General features: G+C 37.5%; 1 protein-coding gene across 3 annotated transcripts; it reads left to right on the top strand.

Moving 5' to 3' along the window:
• The first annotated feature begins 6376 nt into the window (after nt 1-6376).
• Nucleotides 6377-10765, top strand: LOC120206694. 3 transcript variants are annotated; one of them, XM_039206274.1, is made up of 3 exons: nt 6377-6467; nt 6951-9282; nt 10754-10765. In XM_039206274.1, exon 2 carries the CDS (start codon nt 7235-7237, stop codon nt 9275-9277), a length of 2043 nt encoding a protein of 680 aa, XP_039062205.1. In that variant the 5' UTR covers nt 6377-6467; nt 6951-7234; the 3' UTR covers nt 9278-9282; nt 10754-10765. The 3 variants fall into 3 exon arrangements, with proteins under 3 accessions (XP_039062205.1, XP_039062204.1, XP_039062203.1); XM_039206273.1 differs by lacking the exon at nt 10754-10765 and adding an exon at nt 9343-9494 and having other exon boundaries at nt 6951-9305; XM_039206272.1 differs by lacking the exon at nt 10754-10765 and having other exon boundaries at nt 6951-9495.
• Nucleotides 10766-11075: the final 310 nt, after the last annotated feature.

Consider the following 11075-nt stretch of genomic DNA (forward strand, 5'->3'; position numbering starts at 1 on the left):
GCACCCACGCATCGATATGCTGTTTTACAAAAAAAAGACATATATTAGTAACTTACATAAATTTACAAAAAAATAATCAAATTAAAATATAAGAAAAATATAAGACTTACCCCTCCATCGAAATAGTCATTGTCTTCGACCCCTAATAATACGCCCCACCAAGACCGATCAAGCAACAAATAGATATCATCATTGAGCTTGCATATGTCAGTGAAACACCCCTGGCTTCGCTCATGTAGATAAAAATCAACTGCGGTCTTAGCCCAAAGGGTGTTATCCATAATTGTGTCCGGTAGTTGTTTCCTCTCCACTTCAAATACCGGTATGGTACTGGCCGGTAACTCATACGAGAGCCAACTTGAATCCATCATGTCCGGCACGTCAGAGGGTTTCTCAAGAATCCTACATATGACGCCATGTGAATCGGACTCTTGAATGGTGGGAGGGACCTCTTCAACGATGACAGTGGCCTCTTGAACGGTGGGAGGGGACTCTCGAGGAATGATAGGGGCCTCTTCAACGATAGGAGTGGACTCTTGAGGGATGACAGGCGAGTCGGGCTTCTTCTTGCGGTGTCTTCGCACTATTGGGGTATACGGAGACTTAATAGCACGTGCACGCCGTCTGATGCGTGAACTCTGTCGTGAAAGAAAAACCCGACGTAAAGCATCCACCTTATCGGTCCGCTAAATAATTAAATACAAATATCAGTAAATAAACAGACATGATATTTAAACAGTGAAAACAAAGACAAATATATTTCAAACTTTCAACCAAAAGATAAAACAAAGACAAATACTAACTTCACAGTGTTAAAGAATACACAGTTTAGCAGAATTGGCAGCAACCGAATAAATTTACTTCAACCAAAAGACAAAACAAAAAGACAAATACTAACTTTACAGTGTTAATAAACAGTTTAGCAGTATTGGCAGCAACCGAATAAATTTACTAAGCAATCTAAGTGAAATGGTTAATTTAAGTGAAATTACGAGTAAATTTATCATCAAGTTAAATATGGAAAATCTTAAACTTACCTCGTTGCGTAGAGTATGAACCTCATTCTGCAACGATACTACCATCTCACGTAGAGCGGCAACCTCACCACGTAAAGTAGACACCTCCACACGCCATGCACCATCGTTATCGAGTAGAGTACCGATCTCCTCACGCAAGGCATTGACCTCATCACGTAACTCCCTTGACTCATCCCGTGGAGGTGGAGAACAGGGAGATAGAAGTCGTGGCATCTTTGCCGGTTGCCTATCATGAGGTGATGGTGGAGAAGAGGCTCGATGATGTGACGGGATAGGTGATGGCTCTCGTTGTAGAGGTGTATAGTCGGGTCGATCAGGTGATGGCTCTGGGTGAGGTGATGGCTCTCGAAGTGGAGGAAGTGGAGGCTGCTCATCATTCGTGCCATCAAGAAAACGCTGACTAGCTTGCCACCAATCAGTGGCAAGCTCAGCCTCCGTGGGTGTCAGTCTAATTAATGGAATGTTGGCCTCCTAAAAATATAAAAACTCAAACAAAGTTAAACGTCTACTATTAATAACTTGTTTATATATGATAGTATTTGTGTTAACTTACATTATTTATTGTCGCATATGGTATTAAGTCTTCCCAATCCAACAGACGTTTCCTCTTCCAGGAAATAGCCCTGGGAATATCATTTGAAGTTTTTATTGCATATGTCTTCATGGCGGGAAAGGCCTCGAATATCCAAATCTACAAACAATATAATAACAAACATTAGTAATTGTTAAATAATTAATTATAATTTTGAAAACATTATATAGAAATTCTTACCTTAAAGGCCCAAACAAAGCCTGACAAAGTGTATTTCGACCCATTGCCCCGCAAACTTTTGCGGTCATCAAAGGCAGACGACAACTTAGTCCAGGTAGCTTTCCATATATACGAACCCCACGGAAACAGATTCCATGCATTTAGGTCATCTACCAATAATATTAGCTCCTGAGGAATAGGTTGTCTAGCCTCTCTGCCTAAAAAGCCGGCATACAAAAGTAGTAGAAGGCATACTCGGACAACATCGACGTCATTCATCCGAGTAAAACCATCTTTCTTATTAAACAATTTCTTCATGTCGTCGACGTGTAAGTTCGGCTTCTCTATTGACTCATCAGGAAAAACCCTTGATAACCATGATGGGCGGGTGATATGACGAGTGTACCGGCCTACATCATCGTGTCCGAATCGTAGACCAATGATTAAGCAGAACTCCTTCCACCCAAAACAAGTATACCCCGATGGAAAATGAAACCATATCTCTTCCTCACCACGTTGTATACTGTCGGGTAGATCTCTAGTCATGGTCTGAAGCCACAAATGGGTCAAATTAGCATCTCCACCCGGATGATGTACTCTCAACCATGGCCCAAAGCAGGTTTCCTCAAACAATTTTCTTTGTGCAGGTGAAAGCTTCGAAGCAATTGTAGTGGCTAGGCTAACTTTATTCCTTAATGTCAATGAAGCCGAAAAAAAATTCTACAAAAACAATAAACATACCAAGTTAGATATACCAAAAACTACACTGTGAAGATATACCAAAAACAATAAACATAAATAGTAGTTTATTCTTGAAACTAAAATTTGCAACACTGTTTTGTCTTTTGGTTGAAATGAAAATCGCAACGAGATAATGAGAATCGCAACGCGGAAATGACTATCGCAACGAGAGAATCGCAACGCGAAATGACTATCGCAACGAGAGAATCGCAACGCGAAATGAAAATCGCAATGCGATTTTGGTTTCGCGTTGCGATTTTCATTTCGCGTTGCGATTCTCTCGTTGCGATAGTTATTTCCGCGTTGCGATTTTCATTCTCGAAACTATTCTTCTTCTGCATTACTTCAACCAAAAGACAAAACAAAGACAAATACTAACTTCACAGGCTAAACAGTTTAGCAGTATTGGCAGCAATCGAATGAATTTAATAAGAAATCTAAGTGAAATGGTTAATCTATTATTGAAATTTCCAGTAAACTTATCATCAATCTCAATATGAAAAACCTAAAATAATGCAAAAATTTCAAAATAAAAATAAAACAAAACTAACCATCGGAGGTTGATTTTCCATTTCTGAATGATTGTGAGGGATTTTTGACTGTGAATGGTTGTGAGGGATTTCGCCGGCGATGGGGACGGAAATCTTTGGAGATGGGGACGGATTTCGCCGTAGAGAGTGAGAGATGGAGATGGGACTGAGTGTTGTGATTTTGGGTTTGAGGTTATGAGTTGCGATTACTGTGGACGGTTCAGTTTCCAATTTATTAAGAAAAAATTCGTGTTTGGAATTTGAAAAAAAAATACGCGTTAATACGAATGGCGCTATGTAAATCGCGTTGCGAAAGTCAGAATCGCGTTGCGATTTTGTATTATCGCATTGCGATAGTAAGTATCGCATTGCGATAGTCAGTATCGCATTGCGATAGTCAGTATCGCATTGCGATTTTCCCAATTCGCGTTGCGATTTACTTATTCGCATTGCGAATTGGGAAAATTGCAACGACACTGTAGACCATCGCAACGCGATTTCCAACTAGCTCAACGCGAATTTGCGATAATGGAGATCGCGTTGCGAATTAGCGATCGCATTGCGATTTTGTTGGTCATTTTGGCAAATCCGGAAAAAGTTGGTTAAAATCGTATATTATAAGGCATTTTTGGTCACTGAGGCGATTTTCTCCAATTTTAAACAGAAGGAAAGGTTGTTCGTGGTACGCTTACAAAGGGACGTTTAAAACGCCGCCGTTTAGGGAAAACCGAGGGACCGCAAACGGAATTTCGCCAGAAGAATCCCTTTATTTAATACAGCGGTGGCGAGCCGCTGCCAATACAAAACACATTGCGCCGCGTTGACGGGTCCAACCAAAATTGTCTCTTCTTTGGATTTTGCTAATTGTTTATTTTCCCCATCTGATCCAATTAAATGTAAAAATAAATTTTAGTCGATCAATAGATCAGATATTGGTGATTATATAAAAAAATATAATAGAGTCAATTGCATTATACGTCTCCAGTCTATGACTCTCATTTCAAATTGGTCCCTAAATTTTTAAACATTTTAATTTCATACTTAAATTATGACTATCGTTCTAAATTAGTCCTTAAACTTTAGAAAATTTCATTTTCATCCTTAAACTGTGATCTTCATTCTAAATTAGTCCCCAAACTTTTTGAATATTTCAATTTTATCCGAAATTATTTGTATATACTAATCGCATCTCTTGTTAATAAGATCATTACGCCAAATTATATTATTAAATGTTTGAAAAAAATAAATTTTATGTTAAACTATGGTTGGAATGGATTACATTTTGGATGAACTTAGGGATGAAATTGAAAGATCTAAAAGTTTTGGGGACTAATTTAAAATGAGATTCATAATTTAGGGATAAAAATTGTAATACTAAAAAGTTTAAAGACTAATTTAGAATAAGAGTTATAATTTGAGGATGAAATTAAAATGTTTAAAAGTTTAAGGATTAATTTAAAATGAGGGTTATAGTTTAAGGACCTATGATACAGTTAGTTTAATATAATAATATATTATTTTAGATTTAATAAAATAATGTATTAAGTAACTAATATTGATAAAAAAATGTTGAATTGTGATTTTTTTACGGTGTATTCTTTCTAGTTTAATAAAGAGTCGTAATCAGTTGTTCAATGAAAGATAAATAAAGAGAACAAATAAGTTGAAAATGATGATGAATAATTTTTAAGAGAGAAAATTTGAGAGAAAGTAAAAAAATTTCATCTTTAATCTTATATGATAAATTATATATTGTTTTTTTATATAGGTGTTGGTTGATAATCATTAAATTTAATTATCAGATAGTGAATTACAGGGTAAGTAGATATGTTGTTGGTCACATCCAAATACTGTAATTATCAATATGTGTGTGTATGAAAGACATAATGCAATAAAATACCCCTAACGTTTGACTATAGTGTCAACTTGGTCCGTATTGTTTTTTGAAACATATTATCTCCAACGTTTCATTTTAGGTTAAAAAACCCCTTATTGAATGAAAATCATTAGTCAATTCACAATTAACGCCTTAAGATGACGTGACAGACTCATATAGCACTAGTGTTGACATGGCAGTGCCACATATAAAATTGTTGACGTGGCAAAAATGGCATGTCATCAATTTTATATATTTTTATTTAATATTTTATAGCCAATGGGGGTGATGATGGTTTAAATTTAAACCAGCAAAATATGCTTTAATGGAGACTTGAATCCTGATTGTTATGCGTGGAAGCCCACTACACAACTACCGGACCAAGTTTTGTATTTGATTCCTTTTTGTAAGAAATATTCATTTAAGATGTATATTTTGTCTCTTACATATTTTATCAAACACCTTCTTCATTCTGTATTCGTACATTGACAAAATGACCATCTTTTATGATGATTTCTCAAGAATAACATTTTACCACTTACATATATGACAATGTTTATAAAATGAGGGTGATCAGAGCGTAACTGTAACTATACCCACAACCGAACCACCCGTAACAACTACATAATCCGATTGATCTTTACCTATTGATTTTGGGCTGCTTTCGATTGATGATTCAGTGAAAGAAGTCGTGGTCGAGGAGAATATGAGATTTATTAAAAAATTTGATTAATTACTACCTTATAATCATGATCAAGGCCGTGGCTGACCAGAAGCAAACTGTGCGACGACGCAAGACACCACAAAAATAGAGGTCCTGAAATACTGCTGTAATGAACAAGACCTTTGGCCTTTGGGGAATACAAAAATATCACCCTTTTTAATATATTTGGTGTAATACAATTGTATTAATACTGCTCATTAATATAATACAACATTGGATGCAGACAACGATCTGTTTTGGGTTCTGTGTGATTGCAGACAATGCGTTCCTTTATCTGTCAGTTATTACAATTCACCGATAACCTAAACAGTATGATCTCATTTCCCTACTACTTTTTTTCTTCTTATTTAGTCCACTTAAAAACTTCATAGGCATCGATTATAGAAAATAAGGATCCATTATAAGAATTTGCACATGACCTCATTGTACCCAGCCACAGCCCTGATCATTATATACTATTAACAATTTAAGTTGAGGTAGATTATGAATATTTTAAATATTTTGTACAAAACTATGAATTAAAAATTAAAGAATAATAAATTTAATCTTTTAAATTATTTATTTTCCTTTTTGCGGTGTAGACTAGGCGTAGGGTTGGTCGGGGCGAGGCGGTCAGATATCGGGTCGCCAGTAGCACGTGCACGTGTATTATAGCCACGTGCCTTTACCAAATGAAACTGAAATTCCTCCGTTTAGTTTTCATCTCTCCATTTCTCTCTTCTCCGCCGGCAATCTCGAATCTCAGAAACTCTCTTGTCACGTCCCAACTATTCATTTTTTCTTCCATTAAATTCAATCCAATTTCAAGGTAATTAAAGAAAAAAATTAACTCTTTTACATAAAAAGATTCCCTTTTCTGTTTTCTTTTTTCAATTTCGATTGCCTAATCTTTTCTCAAATCCCGTCCGGGTTCAAAGTATTTCATTAGCTATTTATTGTCGAATAGCTGTTATGAATCTGTTGTTATCTGGCTCTCTTTGGCTGCCTAGAAACTTAAAACTTGCTGAAATTTTATAAGAAATGAAGCTTGTTTCGATCCTCTTTTCTTTGGTTGAAAGGCGAACGTTTTTGTTGGAATCAGAAAGGAAGAATTAAACCAATCTCAGTATTTATTTATACTGCTGTGTTGTTTTTCTGTCCCGATAGTTGAGATTGTGTTATTTTCAATAAAAAGAATCGGCGGATTTAGTTTGATATGAAGATAGTTTTGTTTGGCCAATGATTTAGGTTTTTGCTCATCTGGAATATAGTTTAATTGAGGTTCAACCTTGTTATTGTTATCTTGGAACAGGTTGATGGAGCACCGTGAAATCGTAAACGTGCCTGGTTTGCAGTGATTTGTCTTCTTTTAGTACCGATTGGCTCCATTTTGGGTTGAATTGAATCATTTTTCGGTAGAAATGGATCGTTGTGACACTTCAGGATTTGTTAGTGGGGGTGGGATTTACTCACTCAACGACATCTAACCCTAGTTTTTGTGGCTAATTATCTTCACCCCGAAGTCAGGTCGACTGCTCTGTTGCATTTGAGATCTGCTGTGCATATCGTTTGTTTTGCGTTTTCAGGTATTGCTTGATGGATTCCAGGTTCTTGAACTTGGGGTTCCCTGCTAATTTTTCTTTGAATGCATTCAACACCTTGGGTAGTTCGATGCTAGTTGGAGGAACTGCGTATGGAAAAGATACTGTTCTAAGCCTTGATTCCCCTGGCTCTTCAATCCCTTATATGTCTACATCAAAGGGAATCAAGAGGAAGTGGAGTTCGATGGACCGAACCATCGGTGAGCAAGTTGGGTCATCGTTGGATCTTCGGCTAGGCCGCTCCTCGAGTTCCTCTGACAGCAAGGGAAGCTCAATGACTGCTTGTACTGCCACATCTTCAGCCAAAGAATCTGATGTGGAGTCCTCAATGGATATTGAATTGGATTTTACCCTCCATCTTGGAAATGAGAAGGTAAACAACCCCAAGAAACCTGCTGGTTCTGATCTGAAAGGAGGAAAGGGATTGCAACTGAACGTGGGCCTGGAGTTAAGTCTCTCAACTGGTTTTTCTGAATCTGATGTGACTGGTGTCCATCTTATCTCTTCTCCGGATACAACAGGTACGATGATGCCTATAGCAGTTGAAGGCCCCCTGAATGCAGATAAAAGATCTTCTTCATGTCACTGGAAACCTGGAATAGGTTCATCACCATTTCAGAGTTTACCAGCAAAACAGGCTGGCCTCTTCTTCGAGGAGGTTCTAAGAAGCATCGATCTTTCTCCCGTTGCTCCAGAGTTATCATCGAGCGTGATTACTACACCGAAAAGCTCGGTCACCTGCACTTCAGGGATAACGCGGCAACAACAGCCACAACACCACAGCTCTAGTTTGAAGACATGTCAGGTTGAAGGATGTGGAAAGGGGGCCAGAGGTACATCTGGCCGGTGCATATCTCATGGTGGTGGCAGGAGGTGTCAAAAACTTGGCTGCCATAAGGGAGCAGAGGGCCGGACTGTGTATTGCAAGGCTCATGGTGGCGGTCGGCGATGTGAATTTCTTGGTTGTACAAAAAGTGCAGAAGGTCGTACTGATTTCTGTATTGCCCACGGTGGTGGTCGGAGATGTAACCATGACGGTTGTACTCGAGCTGCCAGAGGCAAATCTGGACTATGTATACGTCATGGTGGTGGGAAGAGATGTCAAAGGGAAAATTGCACAAGGAGTGCTGAAGGCCTCTCAGGACTTTGCATCTCACATGGAGGTGGGCGTAGATGCCAGTTTATAGGATGCACAAAAGGGGCACAAGGGAGCACCATGTTCTGCAAGGCACATGGTGGTGGAAAACGGTGCACGTATCCAGGATGCACCAAGGGTGCTGAAGGAAGTACCCCTTTCTGTAAGGGTCATGGAGGGGGAAAAAGATGTGCATTCGAAGGTGGTGGGGTTTGCGCAAAGAGTGTGCATGGAGGAACCAACTTTTGTGTAGCACATGGAGGAGGCAAGAGGTGTGCCATGCCTGAATGCACAAAGAGTGCGAGGGGACGTACGGATTATTGTGTTAGACACGGTGGAGGTAAAAGATGCAAGTTTGAAGGGTGCGACAAAAGTGCACAAGGTAGCACGGATTTCTGCAAGGCACATGGTGGAGGCAAGAGATGCTCTTGGGGCCATCCTGGGTCAGAATATGGCAACGAACCTTCTGGTTCTTGTAACTCTTTTGCAAGGGGCAAAACAGGTCTATGTGCACTCCACAGCAGCCTGGTTCATGATAAGAGGGTTCACGGGGGTGCAACACTTGGGCCTATTGTCTTAGACCCTCAAATCAGCAATTCCGTGAAAATGAAAGGGATTGCTACTACGGAGGACGTAAATGTTGACACTATGAAAATGTGGAGTGGCATAGAACCTTCTGCTGGCAGAACTTGTTCTAGTCTGAATCAATATGGACTTCCATATGGTTCCAGCTCTGTCAGCGAAGGGGGCTCTGCTTTTGTACCTGAAGGTAGGGTCCATGGTGGGAGTTTGATGTCAATGCTAGCAGGTGATTCTGGTCTTGCCTCGGTTGACACTGCAGGTTTCGCCGGTAATGCATCAGAGCCAAATGAATCTTTCAAGTCCCCCCAGAACTGGATGTAAGTTTAGTTCTCAACCATTATCAAATTATCCTGGGAAGCTAGCCAGTTTCCCTCCTTGTTTGCATCTTTTGGTTCAAGTTTGGCAGTGTTAGAAACCCTTGGGCATTCCTTAGTTTTAGATTGCAAGAAAAGTGCTTCATTGCAAGAAATAGCCATAACAGTGAATCAGGGTCATTGTTGTTTGTTGTAAATAATTACATGTTTGTTTCCAGCAGGTTGCTGTGAATATGTAGGGTAGTGCCCGTAAGGTCCACTCGGTTTGTGAAGCATTTATGGTTATATCTTACGTTCTTGAATTATGATTTTTGTTCTAAATTGGTTCTTAAATTTTTTAGCATTATATTTTACCTTTTATTCTAAACTAATTTTTAAATTTCTGAATGTTTTAATTTCATCCATAAATTATAGGTCATTCTAATTTAATCCTTGGAAGTTTCAGCGTTTTAATATTATCTTCAAATTATCGATATATGTTAATAAAAATGTAATTTTCGTATTATATAAAAATATATCGTGACATAAATAATAATTAATGTTAGATTTAAATAATATAATAATTTAATTTTGAAATGTTGAAACAATTATATACAAGCTGGAAGAACAAAAGTAAAACACATTTTTTCTTCAGTTTCATTCTAAATAATGTTTTTGAAGACGTGATGTAATATTAATTAATGTTTATATCACATTATATTATTATTTAACACATATTAGTGATTATACGTTAATTAATAATTTTTTAACAATTTTATTAATATGAGACTTGATGGATATAAAAGTTTGGAGATTAATTTAGAATGGCGAGCACAATTTGAAATATGGTTGGAATATTCAAAAGTTGAAGGATGAATTTAGTACAAGTGTCAGTTTAAAAATGAAATTAAAATGTTTAAAAGTAACCGACAATCAATTGGTCTAGTAGAATAAAATATTAGATTCCCTAATCAAGGATGACTCATATGCCTTGATTTTATGCATAATCTCAAAAATCAGAAAAAAAAATGGGTTTTACGAGCATTCCAAGATGCAAAATCATTAATGATAACATCAACATTAATATTTTCCAAAAGTTCATTCTCAATTGATAAAATTACGAGGCCATTCAATTGTTCTTGTGACATTGATGACCTCAAGTAGGTTTTGATCTACTTTAATTTCGAAAAACTTCTTTCAGCTGATGTCACAGTCACCGGAACTGTCAAAAAAAATCTACAAGCGATTGAATCATTTGGATAGCAATTTGTACATTTGACAAACTCAAGAATTTTAGTAACTGACATTAATTCATTTGGCAAGGTAGATTGTAACACTTTCAATTCCGAGTAAAGATCATTTAAATCAACATCTGATGAATCACCATGAGAAAAAGTAGAGTGAAAAGTAGTACAACATTCTTTCAATTCTTTTTCATCCAATGACTTCACTTCAACTTGTTCGAATCAAACAAAAATCCAAAGATACTTTTAAAAGTTTTTAGTTTCTCAAATATGCTTTTTAAAGAAGTGATTGTCATATTAACAACAACAAAAAAAATACTCAAGTCTAAATGATTCTTCAGGCGATAGATTTTGATCATCCTCTTCATTGTTTTCATCAAAATGTGTTTTTCTAATAGCACGACACTTTGCTGGAAGGATAGGCTCTACATCCATATCAAGTGCAATACCTTTAGCAATATTCATACATGAAGTGTCCTAATCCAAAATGCCCAGTACAACCAATCAACCACCGTCGAGCGTCGGTCAAACACCGCCAATTCGCCACCGCCTACAACAGATTTCCCGGTCTAAAACCCTTAA

Source organism: Hibiscus syriacus, unplaced genomic scaffold (assembly GCF_006381635.1).
Source record: "Hibiscus syriacus cultivar Baekdansim isolate YM2019G1 unplaced genomic scaffold, ASM638163v2 tig00013960_pilon, whole genome shotgun sequence".
Taxonomy (NCBI): domain Eukaryota; kingdom Viridiplantae; phylum Streptophyta; class Magnoliopsida; order Malvales; family Malvaceae; genus Hibiscus; species Hibiscus syriacus.

Excerpts from the sequence above, each read along its gene's own strand:
- LOC120206694 (XM_039206274.1), top strand. The coding sequence starts at position 7,235 with ATGGATTCCAGGTTCTTGAACTTGGGGTTCCCTGCTAATTTTTCTTTG.